The sequence below is a fragment of the Periplaneta americana genome, chromosome 11 (assembly GCF_040183065.1).
Source record: "Periplaneta americana isolate PAMFEO1 chromosome 11, P.americana_PAMFEO1_priV1, whole genome shotgun sequence".
Taxonomy (NCBI): Eukaryota; Metazoa; Arthropoda; class Insecta; order Blattodea; family Blattidae; genus Periplaneta; species Periplaneta americana.
This window is the reverse complement of record NC_091127.1, coordinates 143,616,685-143,637,093: the sequence shown is the minus strand read 5'-3', so window position 1 is coordinate 143,637,093 and position 20,409 is coordinate 143,616,685. Positions and strand designations below refer to the sequence as shown.

Genomic DNA, 20,409 nt, shown 5'->3' with positions numbered 1-20,409 from the left:
GTGATGGACTGATGGAACAGAAAGCCTTCTGGCCTTAGCTCTGCCAGATTAAATAAATAAATTATTAATAAATTATTACATTCGATACTAATTCACTAATTAGTTGTCACACAAGCATTAACTTCCATAAAAATAATATATGACTGATCAGTTTCTATTGTTCAACATTTAGTCACTGACTCTTCTCAACTTGTCTCTACTTAATGTATACCTATTTCTACTTAGTTTCCCTCGTACACAAAGAAAGCAGTTAATGAGAATGTGACCCCACTTGCCTCCATAACAAAACATTAACAAATTATTTACATCCATTCCTTATACTTATCACAACAAAAGCCTTAGTTCAAATATAATCATTTCAATGTAGCCTACAGTAATCTAAGCCCTGCCCTGCCCTGCCCTCCCAAGTCAAGTCCTGTCCTATCCTGCCCTGTTTGTGTGTCTGTGTGTGTGTCTAATGCCTATCCACTTCACTTTGCGTGATTCGGGTTAGATTACGAAAAAGTTGTTGTCTAGTGTCGGACAATTGGCAAACAAAGCCAATTACGAAAAAGTTAAAAAAATTAAGTAATTTAATCCAGTTTGATTTCAATGATTAATGAAGAAGTAATACAGAAATGCTTATGGCTGAGCATAGAACATTGCCCGAAAGTTTCACAACTTGGGTAAGTACCCAGAATTCTATTTTTCATATTTATGTACGTGTGTAAAATGTGTTCCTTGGACTTATCATTAAGAGCAGATAGAACTAGTGTGCCAACCACACTAAATAATAATTTTATAACAAAAACATAACTAGGTACCAGTGGCGTAGCATGAAATTTTGAGCAGGGGAAGCTAAGTCAAGTTGTCTTTCATGTACATATGAGAAAACGTATTACAAAAATATAGTTTTAAAATAAATAATAGTCAATGTCAAGTCAGCAGTCGAAGATTGGTTGGAACCTCGTAAGTAACATCAATACATGACCTGAAATGGTATGTAGTAAAATATGATTTCACTGTTTACACATACAGTATCTCTAACAAATAGACATGTATACGTATAACATTAGCTCACTCCCTGTCATACTTAGAGAAATCACAATATTAACGGTCAATAGATACAGTATTACTATCATTACGTAAGTATGCATCTGTGTTTTGGTTATGTCCTTCATTGACAGCAAGGGAGTCGGTCATTTATTTTCTAACTTACACTTTTGTTCGTAAGTCAGTCTTGATAATAGAATTGTCCTAAAAATTCAAGTAAATTGGTGTCAGGAACTGTTATTTCACTCATTACTTATTATATCAGACACAGCGCACACTAACACTTCAACTGAACACAACTCACGAAAGGGATAACTCGGAAACTAAATTATTTTGAATGTAAAAGCTAGCTTTTGCGAGCCTTGCGACCAGGGTTGTTTAGTTAGAAAGGGATGGAAAATCTGCGGAGTGGGTTACACAGAAGAATGAATGAAAGAAACCGGTCTCCTTGGAAGCTGGTGTGTGCAGGCTTCTTGTTTACTGCTGCATCACGAATCATCCTGAGCTGCCGCATCACAATATTTAACGCATAAATATAAACTCTATTAAAATTAATAAATAATTTTGTTCATAAACTGCAGGTTATTATGAAATTATTATTACTGGGGAAGCTGAGCTTTTTAGCTTACATTGACGCTACGCCACTGCTAGGTACTTTAAAAGAACAAACTGAAACGTTGGAGCATAATTTGCATATATTTATGAAACCTTAAAAATGTTTCTAGTCTAATCTATTATTACGTTATAAAGATGACATCCAATTCTTTAGAATTCCAAGTCAAACACAATTTCCTATATTTTTGCCTCCTCCAGAAAAGTTAAACTGGAACTGGGAATAACTTGACCTAATGTGTAATAAATTTACCTAATTACCCAAATTATAAATGCCAGTATAAAAATAAAAAACAACCATTATGTTTTGACAGAGGAAAATATTTGATAAACCAGATATCTGATTCAGAATCTGAAACAATCCAACAGAAAATCACAACCATCATCCAGAAAGAGCTTCAACCAAAGAAGGAAAATAATGTGACAGAAGCAAATAGGAAATGACTGCCAACATCTCCATAATTCATGTAGATGAATTTTTACCGCAGAAAGTAATAGTGGTATGAGAGAGAGAGAGAGCTCTATTTCTGATGGAATAATCTAGCTGGCTGGGTTCACTAAATGCATATTGCATGTGTTACGCGACATATCTGCTCATATAATAAAATATTCCGTATATAAATGGTAGCGATAAAATTTGTTGTAGGCTAAAGTACAAGATTGAAACTGAAAGTTCTATTTTACAACACGAAGGACAAGTGAACTTACACAACAACATATTTTCGTTAACTCTACATTTATAAATCTATTTCGTATTATGAAGAAATATATATGAAAAAAATTAATTTATGGTGCAGAAAAATAAATTGATGATTGATATTATATGTATAGAGAATAATCTGAAATTCTTACAATCAACTTCAGGCAGCTATTAAGTTAAATAAAGGCCTAAACTATGCAACATCACCTACCTGGGCTCCAGAGATGACGGCTCCCAGAACATGGACGAGTTCTGTGCTCAGCTGAGGAAACTGTTCAATAAGCGGCGTTTGGAAACAGTCTGGAAAATGACACAAAATTTCAGTGCACACACAAGTTTTCCAGTATATTAGTCATATGGGATGGCTAAGATAGGAGTTATACCTCAGACTGGGGAAATAAAAACAGGCTTAATATTAATTTGACGTAACCAACGCTGAACCTCACATTAATATACAGAGTGTAACAGAAAGGTATGTCAAAACTTTAGGGAAATATTTCTCACATGTAGAGGATGAGATGCACTATCACCTTTACTTTTTAACTTTGCTCTAGGGTATGCCATTAGGAAAGTCCAGGATAACAGAGAGGGTTTGGAATTGAACGGGTTACATCAGCTGCTTGTCTACGCGGATGACGTGAATATGTTAGGAGAAAATCCACAAAGGATTAGGGAAAATACGGGAATTTTACTGGAAGCAAGTAAAGAGATAGGTTTGGAAGTAAATCCCGAAAAGACAAAGTATATGATTATGTCACGTGACGAGAATATTGTACGAAATGGAAATATAAAAATTGGAAATTTATCTTTTGAAGAGGTGGAGAAGTTCAAATATCTTGGAGCAACAGTAACAAATATAAATGATACTCGGGAGGAAATTAAACACAGAAGAAATATAGGAAATGCCTGTTATTATTCGGTTAAGAAGATTTTTATCATCCAGTCTGCTGTCAAAAAATCTGAAAGTTAGAATTTATAAAACAGTTATATTACCGGTTGTTCTTTATGGTTGTGAAACTTGGACTCTCACTTTGAGAGAGGAACATAGGTTAAGGGTGTTTGAGAATAAGGTTCTTAGGAAAATATTTGGGGCTAAGAGGGATGAAGTTATAGGAGAATGGAGAAAGTTACACAACACAGAACTGCACGCATTGTATTATTCACCTGACATAATTGGGAACATTAAATCCAGACATTTGAGATGGGCAGGGCATGTAGCACGTATGGGCGAATCCAGAAATGCATATAGAGTGTTAGTTGGGAGGCCGGAGGGAAAAAGATCTTTAGGGAGGCCGAGACGTAGATGGGAAGATAATATTAAAATGAATTTGTGGGAGGTGGGATATGATGATAGAGAATGGATTAATCTTGCTCAGGATAGGGACCAATGGCGGGCTTATGTGAGGGCGGCAATGAACCTCCGGGTTCCTTAAAAGCCAGTAAGTAAGTAAGAGGATGAAAATATGTTAAATAAACAAGGGTCTGGAAACTCTTTATTTCCGTGTCAGAGCTCATTTTCTAAAACCACTATGAATGAATTAATTAATTTCTCTCCAAGAAATTATGTACAATTGCTGAACATAAAACAGGGTTGCAACTATAAAATTTACACACTTGCTTACCAAATATCATCAGTTCTGAAATAAATTCACGAAGTACATCAAATTTATATGACGACTATATTCTATCCCCCTCAAAACCTAACGGCCAACTAACGGGGTATATATTGGCAAAATTCACATAGATATGATACATAAGTACTCACCATACACGAATGGCACAACTTCAACGTGCAGAAGTGCAGGTTGTAATGGTAACTTCTCAAAGTCCGTGCGAATTCCTGCTAGGAAAAGTCTCCATGTGAAGTATGGATCGTACAGACATTCCAAAAAGTGACAGAAGTGAACAAAAAACGACGGGCCAGCCTCACCGAAGTCCGCATTGTCTTCAACTAACTGTAATAATTAAGAAAGATTCTCAAAGTCGGTTTTCTCAAAGCAATATGCAATATGCTTAATATCAACAAAATTTGTACACTTTACCCCATCTTCCTTGACAATGAGAAAAATCCGATTAAGTTTATATTGATTTTATGCACAACATCAACAGAAGAAAAATGTAAGTGACTATATTGTTATTATATACAGGGTGTTTCAAAATTACGGGGCATAATTTCAGGTATGTATTTCCCACATGTAGACAATCAAAATAGTTCATTATAACATGTGTCCGGAAATGCTTCATTTCCGAGTTATGGCCTTCACAACATTGAAATTCACCATAACGTTTTTCTTTCCGCAGGTCGTTGTCATTACAGAAGATGTTCAAAATGTCCACCTCCTGCTTGAATACAGACCTCACATCGATGTCTCATTGACCTGTGAACACGATCCCAAACTCCAGGAGTATTGCGTATGTCCTCAAAACATGCCACAATTCGATTCCGAAGGATTCCAAATCAGGCACCGGAGACGAATAAACCAATGATTTTAAATGGCCCCATAAGTAGAAATCGAGAGGGTTCAGATCAGGTGAGCGTGGAGGCCAAGCAATTGGGCCACCTCTACCTATCTATCGATCAGGAAACCTTCGATCCAAGTACTGGCGAGCCGTACGACTGAAGTGTGCAGGAGCGCCATCATGCAAGAAGTGAATGTGTTGACGATTGATCAGTGGAGTGTCTTCTAAAACATGAGGTATGGTTCCGGTGAATTTCAATGTTGTGAAGGCCATAACTCGGAAATAAAGCATTTCCGGATACATGTTGTAATGAAATATTTTGATTGTCTACATGTGGGAAATACATACCTGAAATTATGCCCCGTATTTTTTAAACATCCTGTATATATATATATAGTTAGTTAAAAACTTTAACCCTAATATACTTATGTAAAAAGGGTTTGTATGTGGAAAATTTAAAAAAAAAAATGAGAAAAATCAATCTTTATTCTATCAGAATAATTCTAAAAATATCTTTTCAAAAGACTTCTGTAATTAATTACGACTTCATTTTATATTATAATAAGAAACGTCATAATAATGGGGAATATGTTCATATGTCGAAGAAGTAACTAAAAATTAAAAAAAAAAAAAAAATTGAAGTCTCAGAATAACAGAAAGAAGAAGCAGTAGAGTCTACAATATAAATTTCATTATACTGTAATATCAGTAGGGCTAGGATTTTCAAGAAACTGTATCTTTTTTTTTTTTGGTAAGCCAGAAATATAGCTGCTTTAGCATTTACATATTTTATGATAAACTGGGTGTTAAGACATATTCGTTAGAGCATTTTTTCTCTTAAGAGCATTTTTGTTCTATTTGGTCATTATTGGGGCATTTTCGTTTAATTTTGGTCACAAATTTCACTTTTATTTCCTTTAATATTCTCTACATATTTTGATCATTAATATCCATTATTTTGTATCTATTTTTAATCGTTTTTCTGCAAATTAATCAATGCCATTTTAACGTCCATCACTATGTAATGGACCAGTCTGACAACCCCTTCAATTCGTCCAACTATATGTGCTAATTTGGGATAAGTAATTACAAAATTATCGAATTATCGATTAAAGGACAGATTCCTTTAAACAGACAAAAATACAGCCAAATTATCTAAGTTTCAAGACCTTCTCCCACATGATGATCTTCCATATTCTTTGTATTTGTAATGCTACTATCCAAGGGTCTCAGTTGTCATTGACTTCATTATCCTCAAATTCGCAATTTTCCCATTCTTCTCTGTCATTGTACAGTATCATGTACGTTTCTTTTATTGTGCATGAGATTAAAGTTGGCTTGTTTATTTGAAAGAGAAACAGACATTTGACATCTAAATTCATTCTTAAATTCAGACATAATTTTTTTTTTTACATTTTTGTAACTCATTTACTTCACAAACTTGACATGCAAAATGAAGAAGTCTCTGAAAAGATGTGTACTCACTCGATGAATAATTGTGGCAGCAATTCCAACTGCCTGACTAACATAATCACAGGAAGCAATAAGTGGAATGTTGTCGAAGTTACGACAAATGACAATTAGGCAGCGCACTAACAGTTCCACCTTCTTCAGAGATTCAGAATTCAAGGATTTCTGCAAAAAACCAACAGAGATCAATAACATTTTTCCTCAGAAGTTCAATGTTCAATAAATAAAATAGGACAACTTTAGTTCTGGATTAATTATTATCACCAGTACACTAATAAATGTAGAATGAATACCATGTGCACAAGTCCTGCCACCTCTATTTAGCATGTATAATTTTCTGAAGACAAAAAAATATACTGTCATCAGGTCACTTCAAAGGCAAGGACTAGCTTCTATGGAATAATAATAATAATAATAATAATAATAATAATAATAATAATAACCATAATAATAATAATCATAATAATAGTAGTAATAATAATAATAGTAGTAATAATAATAATAATAGTAGTAATAATAATAATAATAATAATAATAATAATAATAATAGTAATAATAATAGTAGTAGTAGTAATAGTAGTAATAATAGTAATAATAATAATAATAATAATAATAATAATAATAATAATAGTAGTAGTAGTAGTAGTAATAATAATAATAATAATAATAATAATAATAATAATAATAGTAGTCGTAATAATAATAGTAATAATAATGATAATAATAATAATAATAATAATAATAGTAGTAATAATAATAGTAATAATAATAATAATAATCATCATCATCATCTTCCTAACAAGTATTAGGACAAGTGGCCTGTTACGGTCTCAAACTAGAATTTTCAGTCCATCTCTTCTTTGGACGGCTTTGCTTTCAAGTCTCAACAGAATAATAATAATAATAATAGTAATAGCAGTAGTAGTAGTAGTAGTAGTAGTAGTAGTAGTAGTAGTAGTAGTAGTAGTAGTAGTAGTAGTAATAATAATAATAATAATAATAATAATAATAATAATAATAATAATGTCGGTATGTAGGTATTTATTTACAATTGCGTTACCTAATGAATGAATAAATTAATTTTAATTAATCTACAAATAAAATGGTAACCTTCTCCGTTTCTTCCTTGGCAAGATACATGAACTTGCCAATGGCTGGCAGCAATTCTTCTGGTAGTCTGGAAAGATGAGGGCCAGAATCATGTTTCACTGGACAGCAATCTGGTAGCCTGCTCCAATCAAGATCTAACTGCGATTCCCATATTGCCACAAATCCTTTAACAAATTGGCGAAAGAAATCCTCTTCATTCTGAAAAATAAATAATTACTGTAAAGAAGCAGTTCTCTTAAGGACATATTCCTTCCTGTATACCAAAAATGTATTTAAAAATAGGCTTAAGGACTTTACTAATAGACGGTAATTATACACAGTATTTAAAGGATGTAAATGATATTTTGTTATTGAAGTGTTGTATCAGTAAAGAATTATGTGGTGTCAGTGAAGTGTGTTGTGTAAGTGAAAAGTGTTCCTGTCAGTGAAGCTTTATAGTTTACAGTGGTAGTGCAAAGTATTTGAACAGTGAAATGTTTTTGAAGTGTTAGTGAAATCAGGATAGAATCAGTGAAATGTGTCGTAGTTCCAGTGCAGTGAGTGAGTTGACAGCGAAATGAGTGTAGTGTTGAAAGGTACTTGTGCAGATATGAACATATCATACTCGTGGGCTTTAGTTCGAACTTAGGTTTAAGATACAAATTAGATTTACTTTAAATGTTATTTTAAGTGATCGTGCTTCATTTAATTTAGGATGTTCCCTGTTATTATTATTATTATTATTAGTATTAATTATTAGTATTATTATTAATTGTATTTTTTATTAATTGTGTTTATTATTGTCATTATTGAGTGTAATTAGTTACCACTGCCACCGGGTATATACCCATTGCAGTGTGAATAAATACATACACATACATATTTCATGAAAGAAACAAAATGACCTTAGCTGATAAGACTGACTTCTGTTCACGAAAAAAACCTTATCATTTCAAACAGTGTTAAATCCAAAACGGAATTAATGTAAATGAAATGGCTTAATTTGAAACAGGTGTCGTTTTATCTCAACTTACTCACAAAATTCAAAACTACGACTTCATCAGATACCATTCAAATGCAAGATTCTTTCAATTACAATTCAATGATATACTATAGCACTTAGAAACAAATGGCCCATTGTGCAGCCCATACATTGGAAATCAATCCAGAAGACCGAAGTGTGTGACCAGCTTTACAATGCTACTGGATTTAATTTCCTGATATTCCTTAAGAGACAGCATGTGTTTCCCGAGATAATGAGTCTGATGTGGCTTAAACACAAAAACACAGCACACAACAAAATGTGAGGTGATGACCCAGCTTTCATCCCACATTTCTTACAAGTCAGGTCATCATTAAGGCCCAATATATGTAGATGCTTATTCAGATGGCAATGTCTGGTCAAAAGACAGGTGACCCAACTTAAAATTGTCCTGTTCAAAGGCAGGAGTTGTTTAGTTGAGTCAGGTTTTGGTTCTCCAATAAGGAGTTTAGCCTGTCTCATGGCTGGTGAAGACCTCCAGACTCCTAGTAAACCTTAAATAGATCCAGTCAAATGTTGACACAACGAATATCACTTTCATGAATTTTTCAGTTCAATGAAAAAGAGGTAATCCTCATCCATATCTCCTTAAGACCCTAAGTTAAATAATTTCACTTGTACAAAGCCTATATTACGAAAATGTTTTTAGAGCGAAAAGAAAGAAATGTCCCTTGATTACAATTTAACCGATTAAACGAATTTATTTTCCATTTTGAATCTTGCGTACACTACTTTTAACACTTGAATATAAGTAATTGATTAACTAGCGGACTTACTCGTGTTAATTATGTAAGTCTGTGCGGCTTACAGCTGTTTCGGTGCTTCATCACACCATCCTCAGAGCCTACTTGATCTCGGCGTCATCTCGAACTTCTCTGCCTGTTGTGTGGGTGCGTTTGATTGTTGAAAAGTGGAGTCAAATAGTGTGTGTGTACTGAAATTGATCTGTGTGTTGAGAATCACTAAAACACACCCCGATCAAATTCTCAACACACAGATCAATTTCAGTACACACACACTATTTGACTCCATTTTTCAACAATCAAACGCACCCACACAACAGGCAGAGAAGTTCGAGATGACGCCGAGATCTAGTAGGCTTTGAGGATGGTGTGATGAAGCACCGAAACAGCTGTAAGCCGCACGGACTTACATAATTAACACGAGTAAGTCTGCTAGTTAATTACTTGAATTTATTTTGTGCATTTTCCTTTACCAAACTCTGCAAATGCATACCGTTGCCTAATTGAATGAACGAAACCAAAGAAGAAAGTACAATAAATTTTAGCTGATTTCCACTTTTAACATGACCATTACAAAATGTCCATCATTCTAAATCGACACTTCATCTGAGATAGACAAAAGTCCAGAATTTTCAGAGCCAGCCCCTCTTTCAAGAGCCATCCACACACGCAATGAGAAAACCATTCGAGCAAATATAAAGACACATTTACTGAAATATGTTAAACAATATTATAATTAATTAATAAAACGCATTACACACTCGTTGTCTTTCTATTTCATTCTCTACCATATTCTGTAATTAACATTTTCTTAAGATATTTCTTCTCAAGTACCATATTTCAAATATAAAACTTTTAAAGGTATTAAAATTTATTTAAATAAAGGTAATGTACCCTTTTCCGTAATGTTTCGCCTCAGTCAGCAGCTGGTGATGTACTGCATTAGTTGTGGTATTCGTCTCTTGATTTGCTGTTTTCTGTCCTATCTTTTATGGAAGGGGGATGTTCAGGTGGTACTGGGGATGTTTGAGTGTTGCATAGTATTTATGTTAATGGTGTGTATGTATTAAATTGTAATTGGGAACTAAGCATATTTTATGGATATGCTCTTATGTATTTATATATTTCATATTGTTCTATTATGTTTAGTTGTTGACTTTTCAGTGTGATGTGTGGTATCTCCATATTATATTTCTATATTATTATTAATTATTACGCGTATATTTATTTTACTTCTCCCAATGCCTTTGCTTTCTTTTGCGCAATTTGATGTGTTGTGTGGTTTGGTTATTGCTTTAAAATGTTTCTTGTATCTTATCTGAAACGATCTGTCAATTTGTCCTATGTAGAAATCAAGGCAACTATTGCATTTTAACTTGTATTTATTTGTATGTTCGATGTGATTGTTTAGATATTCCTGTAATGTGTTATTTGTTTTGTACCAAAGGTACATTTTACTACCGTATTTTAAATACATTTTAACACTTCCAAAAGTTTTATATTTTAACAAAAAGTTATAACGTTATAAGTGAACTTCAAGAAGAGCCATACATGAATCTGAACAAAAGTTTGACAAAATCATGGCATTATTCCCTTGTGTAATGTTTATTTTTACTACTCCAGCCTTCCATGTTCTCACAAACAATATTATTTTCGCCACTTTATTTCGACTCTCTGCATTTATATTTACCAGATAAAGAATTAACAACTGTATAAATTTGCAAAGCAAAGTCAAAAGACGTACTGTAAGTCAAAAGACAAAGCAATAGCATTTGTGGAGATGTATCAACTTCTAAAAGATCTCTAACGAGAAATTCCAAATTGTAGAATTGTATAAAGTTTTAAGGACTGTAATGTAGACATTGGCACAAGACAAAATCTTTCATGCTACACAGGCCTCAGAGCACAAATTCCACGTACATAATACTACACACCTAATCTATCTAACCTTTCACTCACACACCTAATCTAACCTAACCTCTCACACAATACTACATACCTAACCTAACCTCTCACATAATACTACATATCTAACCTAACCTCTCACATAATACTATAGGCCTACACCTAATCTATTTTGTTTGCAATGTTGCTATCCCTGCTACACCGAGTTGGGAATCACCTTGTGAATGAAGTGCCAACAATGGTGATTCATTCGAACCACTACTCATTATTTTTACATTCTGCTCCTGCATGCAATAAACAATGTGTTAATGTAGTGAACAATCCATATAATGTATTGCAATAAGAAGGTAAATGTGTTGTTGTAGTGATACAATTCATTTACAGTGGCGCAACTTCCGAAGTCAGGTTTGAACCCCATAAATGATACCAATAAGGTACCACTCATAAGGCTACTAAGCCAGGAGATAATGGGGCAGTGTTTCCAGTTCCTTTCCATCTCCATTGCATACATCGCTGACATATTAGGCCTACATTAATCAGACTTCAGACGTATATACTACTATTATTATTATTATTATTATTATTATTATTATTATTATTATTATTATTATGTGCTTTTAGGTTTTACCAAATTCATCTGTTTTCAATTATGAGCGTACTTGTAAATATTTTAACTTTTCTAGCCTTTATGCTGCTAGACGTCTTGAACTTGACTACTTATTCTTTTCTAAGGCCTTATTGATTGTGAATCCTTCATAAGCAATATCTACCTTTGAGCCCCTTCGAATAGTTTAAGATTTCAAAAAAATTTTATACCTATAAGCCTAAATCTCTCTCTCTCCAGTTGTCAGATGCATGAAAGCTGCCAATTTACATTATATTAATTCAGATCCGTTTATTGTATAGTTTGTTGTTTGGCTATTCTTATATTAAGCATACTCATCAAAATCGCATTCATTTCAACTTCATTTGTTTGTATTGTTCTTGAACTTTTCTGTAGCATGTATTTTGTAGTTATCTATTCATTTTGTCATTATTGTTGATTTGCATTTGTCTCTAATTTTAATTATTATTTGTATGCACTGTTTTTGTCATTCTTTATTCACTGTAAATCTTGTGCCAACTTTTATCTTGTGCTGAACTGTTATTGGCCCCAGGCTGTTGTACAGCACAATAAATATTAGTAAATAAATAAATATACCGGTATTATTATTATTATTATTATTATTATTATTATTATTATTATTATTATTATTATATGTTGATATCTTATGAATCATATCAAAAAGAATATGGTTAGAAAACAAGTTACACTTCTCTCTAAACTCTCTGTTGCTTACATTGTAATAAAGTAACAATGAAATTTTACTGCAGATAAGGTACTTTTAAATACAGCGCCTTCAACTTAAGACATAACCCAGGCACTGGCAGATGGGCCGTACTCTTAAGTAGTAACAGGCCCAACGTGCATTCTTTCTACCTTTATTTAATATTAGGCCTAGTTTATCATCTGTAAAATTAATTGGTGTTTACGTCCTTACCTTAAGACATAAGATGTTCAAAATGATTTCCGCCAGCTTCAATACAACGTTCACATCGGTGAAGAAGATACTGAAATACACAATCCAGTTCCTACCTTGAAGTGCTGGAGATCACAGTTCGAATATTTTCTTGAAGTTCCTCTAATGTATGAGGATTGTACACATACGCTTTATGTTTTAACACACTCCGAAGGTGAAAGTCACATGAATTAAGATCCGAGGAACGCGGGGGCCAATTAACGATCAACTGATCACCAAACACACGCCTAATTCCTGTGTAGATTGCTCGGCTGTATGAACTGTTCCACTGTCTTGCATAAACCACCCATCATTTTTTATCCTCGTTCATTTGTTCAAAAAATTCGGACAATATGTCACTGATTAATGATGAGAATCTACTGTGTTATAATGGAAGATTGGCCGGATTATTCTCCCAGAAGTGATCGCACACCACACATCAACCTTAACATCATGCAGAGGTTCTTCATGAAGCACATGGGGATTGTTGTCACTTCAATAGCGATTATTCTGTGAATTTACACATCCACTTAAATGCAACCATGCTTCAACAGTTCGGGATTATGTCATTGTGTATGAATTTAAAAGCCAGTTACAGAAATTAATTCTAACATTATGATCAGGAATGTTCACTTTGTAAGCTTTTCTAATTTTATAAGGCTTTGAATGTAACAATTTCGTGGCTTTATGGGCCGATCCTACAGACACACCTGCCTGTGCAGCTACATGCGAGATAGATTTTTTCGGACTTGCCTCTAAGGCCGTGTCTCAAAGCTACACACTAGTGACTAGCAACTAGGTGACTTGTGAACTACACACTAGGGAGTTTTGGAAATGTATGCTTAAAACATGGCCTTCTTCATAGACTATTTTTCTAAAAAAAACATGACATCACGGTGCAGCATTGAATTAAGAAGGCAATTCTTATTGAATTTGGTATTCCCAAGAAACTAGTTCCATTAATTAAAATGGGTCTTAGTGAAACTTACAGCAGAGTCCGTATAGGTCAGTTTCTATCTGATGCTTTTCCAATTCACTGCGGGCTGAAGCAGGGAGATGCATTGTCACCTCTACTTTTTAACTTTGTTCTAGAATATGCCATTAGGAAAGTTCAGGATAACACAGAGGGTTTGGAATTGAATGGGTTACATCAGCTTCTTGTCTATGCGGATGACGTGAATATGTTAGGAGAAAATCCACAAACGATTAGGGAAAACACGGAAATTCTACTTGAAGCAAGTAAAGCGATAGGGTTGGAAGTAAATCCCGAAAAGACTAAGTATATGATTATGTCTCGTGACCGGAATATTGTACGAAATGGAAATATAAAAATTGGAGATTTATCCTTCGAAGAGGTGGAAAAATTCAAATATCTTAGAGCAACAGTAACAAATATAAATGACACTCAAGAGGAAATTAAACACAGAATAAATATGGGAAATGCCTGTTATTATTCGGTTGAGAAGCTTTTGTCATCTAGTCTGCTGTCAAAAAATCTGAAAGTTAGAATTTATAAAACAGTTATATTACCGGTTGTTCTATATGGTTGTGAAGCTTGGACTCTCACTTTGAGAGAGGAACAGAGATTAAGGGTGTTTGAGAATAAGGTTCTTAGGAAAATATTTGGGGCTAAGAGGGATGAAGTTATAGGAGAATGGAGAAAGTTACACAACGCAGAGCTGCACGCATTGTATTCTTCACCTGACACAATTAGGAACATTAAATCCAGACGCTTGAGATGGGCAGGGCATGTAGCACGTATGGGCGAATCCAGAAATGCATATAGAGTGTTGGTTGGGAGGCCGGCGGGGAAAAAGACCTTTGGGGAGGCCGAGACGTAGATGGGAAGATAATATTAAAATGGATTTGAGGGAGGTGGGATATGATGATCGAGACTGGATTAATCTTGTTCAGGAAAGGGATCAATGGCGGGCTTATGTGGGGGCGGCAATGAACCTCCGGGTTCCTTAAATGCCAATAAGTAAGTAAGTAACTGTCCTAATGCAGTTTCATTACGAGTTATGTGAAAAAGATAAGGGCTTAATATATTACAATAATGTTTAAAACATTGTACAGAAGGTACTAACAATGTCAGTGTTCAAAGTTAACATGTTATTCTACATTATATTTACATTATTCACTTCCAAAGCATTTTCAGATTTCATAACCCCAATTGCTGATGAGGTACCCATGTTAGTTTAGTGAACAAATCAACAATCAAGCAAGCATTTTCGTTTACTAGCTACTACGGACTTGATTGCTATGCACTATGTAGCTTTGGATCATAACTTCTGACGTCACATCCGGCTATTTAGTCAACAATCTAGCATGACAACGAAACTGCCTCCACCAGTGTGGTTATACAACTGTTTTACAGTAATTATTTATTGTATTTTAAGAATGTAGTCAGATTGACACTCGCTCTTTTTTTCTTTCTCTTAATAAAAAACAAATACATCTCAAAAAAAAAAACAATCTAGTTCACTTCAGCTGAAAATGTAGCTTTGAGACACGGCCTAAGAGTGCTCCGATATCATCAAGCTTCTTCTCTGTTAGTAGAGTGCACCTCTTGTTTTTCTTCCTGCCTAAACCCAACCAGTGGGACAGTTGAATCAGGGAATTGACGACGAAATTTACGACGATAACTTTTATAGGAATTCTTCTTAGCATACGTCAAAAGTAAAAACACCCTTTGTTCAGTGGTAAACACCATGACAAATTTACACTTAAACAGAGCACAGTTCATCAAACACGTTAAATGAAAACAAACTGACCATATAGAAGAGAAACTAACTTAACACTTATTGCATGCCGGGCTGCTTATCAGTTCAGTGACCGCTGCACAACACATCCACACCTTACAGAAGAGAAACTAACACTAATTGCATGTTGGGTCGCACAATACCGATGGGTTTTCTCACTTGAGAGACCAGTCTATCCACCCACCCGCCAGCCTGCTTACTGCCGCACAACACAGTTGAGTTTTCCCAGTATAGAGACCAGCCTATCACCTGTCTGCCGTGATCAGGGTTGCATCTTAAGTTGAAGGCTTTGTACCTTATGATAGTCTACGATCTAGAACTTGGATACCCACACAATCAATACAAGTATATTTAACTAGCAGCACGAACTATTATTAGAAGATAATTATTAAAAAGAAGCAAACAGTCTCTAAACCAGGCAAACCTAGCCCTCAAACAAGGTGCAATAGTGACGTGGAATCTCAGAATACCATGCAGGCACAAGTATAAAAAATATTCTACCTCACTGTCGCACCTCGATTGAAGGCTAGAATTGTCCTGGCTGGGCATGCCTGCTCTAGATCTTACTTTAAAATTTTAAAAACCATTTGTCAGCTCATACTTCGAAATAACAACAAGCTAAGGCTTGTTTCATTCCTGGAAAGGGGGGAAGAGAGAACTGGAAAAACCTATGTACAGCACACAATTTTTACTGTGGCTAGTTATCTTTCAAATAAACAGTAACTGAATATTAGTGGTAATGGTGATTGTGGTGGGTAAATTTACTGCTGTAAAGAATCCATAAACACAATCAGATCATGTTTTTAAATTATTATGAGCGATATGGGCTATTTATGTTATAATCATGCAGAATCTATGGTGCAAATTAAAATAAATTTTCAATTAAATGTGAACTACCTTTCCCTGCTCTTCAACTTTAACTCTATTTCAACAAGCGTTAAACTGTATGAAGAAAGGAATGCTCAATTAACACGATTACTTGCGGTTAAAATATTTCAAGAATCAAAATGAACATATTACCACATAACATAACAGTAACTATAAAATAGGCCTATTATGACTTCTCTTCTGCAATGTCACTAACAATTTTCACAGCCAATTACAAATTAGAATCGAGAATCTGGACTTAATTTATTTGGTTTTTAAAATCTTCCTGCGATTTCATTTCTATACATCAAGGATTTTTCCAAACAATAGCCTATATGTTCTACAGCACCTAATATAATTCATCCCTTTTCCCACTACCAGTTCATTAACTTTGACAGTTCTTGATAAATTGAGATTAAATATCACAAAGAATCACTATTATGGATTGTATTTAATTTCTTTAATTGTTGAAAGCACTAGAACATGTTTAATTATGACTTGTAGTCTTGTTTTAAACATTGAGGTTTAAAAGTGTAAATACAAGAAATGAATTACTTTTTGTAGAAAAAAGTTGAATTTCTGTATTTAATGTATAATTAATAAAAGGGATAATTTTAAAATATTTACAGTCACAATGACAAATTGTGGTATATCATAATTACGTACTTCAAAAAATGTTCAAGAAATTGACACATGCTACTTGACTTCTTGAGACTGCAAAAGCATTCTGAAGAAGTCTTCGCCTCTGAGAATATTGGAATGGATGCATTACAAACTAATTTATTTCTTAACTTAATTAACATGTCTTGTTAAAATTATATATATTACACATCTTTCTGACAATATTTGTCATGTAGTTACGCCCACTCGTGTTTACCTTGGTTGTGTATTGAACCCACAAATGGTAAATGTCTCTCTTAGATTCCATGTTATACAAAACACCAATTGATATAGAAAAGCGTTCTTACGACGCTTTTATTGGAAAGTATTTGATGAAGTTCATCATACTTCATTAAAACAAAAATATCAATCCACAACATAGGTTTAACCACACTTGCAACATTACGGTGACAAGTGTATCGTGAGTGGGTGGGATAAGTGCGGTTAAGTGTGGTCACAATGCTGACACACAAACTGTCTTAAGATCCCTATTGAAAAGGAAAATCCCTCATAACAAGACGCGGCAACATTGGAAACTATATTCCGCCATCTATGGACAAATTATACAAATCCATTAACCATGTAGTGACATCTATCACTGAATATTCGGTACCATGAAGAGGGAGGAAAAAGGGGGGGGGGGGAAACCCGTACAGTAACTTTCATGATAAAATTGTTCAATATCAATATGAAATTACAGCATAAAGTGTTTTCCCTAATAGCTTGTGGGTTTTCTGCCAACATATTCACGTCATCCGCACGGACAAGCAGTTGATGTAACCTGTTCAAATCCAAACCAATACCATGTTTCCTAATGGCATATTCTGGAGCAAAGTTAAAAAGTATAGAGGTTATAATGCATCTCCTTGCTTTAGCTCGCTGTGAATTGGAAAAGCATCAGACAGAAACTGGCCTATACGAACTCTACTGTACGTTACACCAAATTAGTTTCTTGGAAATACCAAATTTAAAAAAAGTGTGTGTGTGTGTGCGCGTGTGTGCGTGCGTGCGCGTGGAACAGGAGGGAAATTTTACAAAACTTTTATATTGATTATATCAATGTTATGTATTTCCAACGTTTCAGAATTAGAGGTTCCTTTGTCATGATCATCATACCTGATAACGAAACCACAGTCTACTATATATACAGTCGCGAAGCTCAATATGTAGTAAAAATGCAAACAGGGGTAGTTGCCCACCACTAGGATCGCTACTATCGCCTCATCATCGCAGATCTCTCTCCTAGCAGACGACAAAGTATGTTACACTTTCGTTGTCGTTCTTTTGGAAAAATTAACACCTTCCTTCCATTATTGAAATATTAAATGCATAAAGTTAATTTATTATTTTAATGAAGTATATTAAATTCCACCATAAACTCGAAGATACCTGCAAGAAATAAGTTAATATAATTTTTGTTTGTGCAAAACGAACTGAAATTTACTATAAAAGCTTCACTCATTCAAGATTATAGCGATAATTAACTATGAAACCAATAAATATTAATTTGCATTTTCCTTTACAACAATAATAATGGAAATATGAATTAATGGAGTAACTTACGTGTACCGGTACTTGTAGTGTAGGCTTACGTAGTTAACAAAGTGGGATGAGGTTAAGCAATAATAATCACACCAGAATTGGAAATAAAACGTGATCAATAAATTTTATTGTAACAGACTTTTTCTACGTCTCTAGTAAAGCAACAAATAAAAATAACAACAAAATTAACCGCTATAATTAAAAACATATCCTTTGAAAAAAAAAGTAGGCCTAAGCAATAATCCCACCGGAATTGAAAATAAAACGTGATCAATAAATTTCATTAAAATAAACTTAATTTGTCTACGTCCTTAGTAAAATAACATACAAATAATAACAAAATTATAGCTACAATTAAAAATATATCCTCTGAAAAAAAAAAGTAGACCTAACCTTTATTTCTCTGGAAATTTAGCAGAACTTTAACCGGTATCTAATGTCCTTTCGGTTAGACTGAAACATTTAATTGTGAAATTTAAGGATATAATGTATTCTAACAGTCACAAAGAACTTCAAAATTAAGAATTTTATTTCTGCACGGCATTCTTGTGGAAACCCAGGAACCTTTCTGAATCTTTCGGAAATCGGAAAAGGATAACTCTGGCCTCTTTCTCTTACTGTTGCTACTATTTATAGTACTACAAACGTCTCCTCATTGTCCCATATTATTATTCCAATTATTATATTTTAGCCATTAATATTTTCATTACAACCAATAACGAACATTTGACAAGCATCAATGTGAAATACGCAACGAGATAGCACTCGACAGAAATACGACACAGTCCAAAGTCGACCATGGACAGTCTATTGTTTCTAGTTGCTAACCGCTTGGAGCGCTTTATCACGAGATTTGCAAAAAAACACCTCAAGCTTCGCGACTGTATATAGTAGACTGTGACGAAACCTCAAGTACAGTAAAACTTCGAGTATCTTTCTCTCAATTAACTGATAATCAGATTATCAGGCAGTCTTCACACTTTTCCCCTAACAAGGGAAGGGTTTCGGCTCAAACAGGAATTTTTTATTAAAAATTTGTACAGAGGCTTGCCTTACAATGATAATGAAGACCGTAAAAGCATTCATTTGTGTAACTCTCCGTTTGGTTGGTATTGGTCAATACACTTCTTTAAAAATGTACACGAGGATTTTCTATAAAATGCATGAAACAGCATGGAGCAGAGAAATTAGCACAACACGCAAAAGCAACACCTGAACAATCTTCTGAACTACACTCCATTGGCGAAAAATCAAATGCCACCTGAATTACATTTTTGAAGTCCGAGACTTGTTCAGGATTCACGTAGCCAGCTGACTGCCAGGAATACTGAAAAACAGGGTGGAATACTGGAGCAGACAACTGGTTATGAACAACAGAGTGCATTTTCATTATAAACACTCGATTTCCCAATTTAAGTTCTGGATTCCCAGCAAGAGTCCTTATGTAATCTGTTATCCTCCGAGCATATATTTTGTATTGTCTAAGGAAATAGATATATTTTTTTTTTTTTCAGGTGGAATGATCATACATTCTATGTCCTAGCTTTGGAATGATTAATTTATTAAGGTTGTGTCCTTGTGCGCATTCAATGAATCACACAACAGTGTACACTTTTGATTAGGTGCAATATTTTCAGACAGAACGTTGGAGAAAAATATTCTTAAATGGGCTTTAGACATTTTACCACTCACACTAGTTTCTAGGCTAGGCTAGGCTTATGGGTAAGGTGTCCCACCCCTTAACTTGTGCAGTGCTCTCCCCATCCTTCAACTTGTACAGTGCTCTAACAGACAAACCACACATTACACAAACGAATGCTTTTGGGAGCTTTACAGAGATGTAAGGATGGGCCTGTATACAAATTTTGGATACGAAATTCCTGTTCGAGCCGAAACCCTTCCCTTGTAAGTAATACAGAAAACTCAGCTAAAAATCGATTTGCATACTTTGGTATAAAGAAATCCT

General features: G+C 34.3%; 1 protein-coding gene across 2 annotated transcripts in view; it reads right to left on the bottom strand.

Moving 5' to 3' along the window:
• LOC138709386 (neurobeachin-like protein 1) overlaps window positions 1-17,322 on the bottom strand; it is a 686,489-nt gene extending 669,167 nt beyond the window's left edge. For both annotated transcript variants that reach the window (XM_069840124.1, XM_069840125.1), the window contains exons 1-5: window positions 17,119-17,322; window positions 7,385-7,582; window positions 6,290-6,439; window positions 4,110-4,299; window positions 2,556-2,644 (exon numbers count right to left, since the gene is read on the bottom strand). In XM_069840124.1, the coding sequence (XP_069696225.1) occupies window positions 2,556-2,644; window positions 4,110-4,299; window positions 6,290-6,439; window positions 7,385-7,582; window positions 17,119-17,169 (678 nt within the window). In that variant the 5' untranslated portion in view covers window positions 17,170-17,322. The remainder of the gene's footprint in view (window positions 1-2,555; window positions 2,645-4,109; window positions 4,300-6,289; window positions 6,440-7,384; window positions 7,583-17,118) is intronic.
• Between the last annotated feature and the right edge of the window lie 3,087 nt (window positions 17,323-20,409).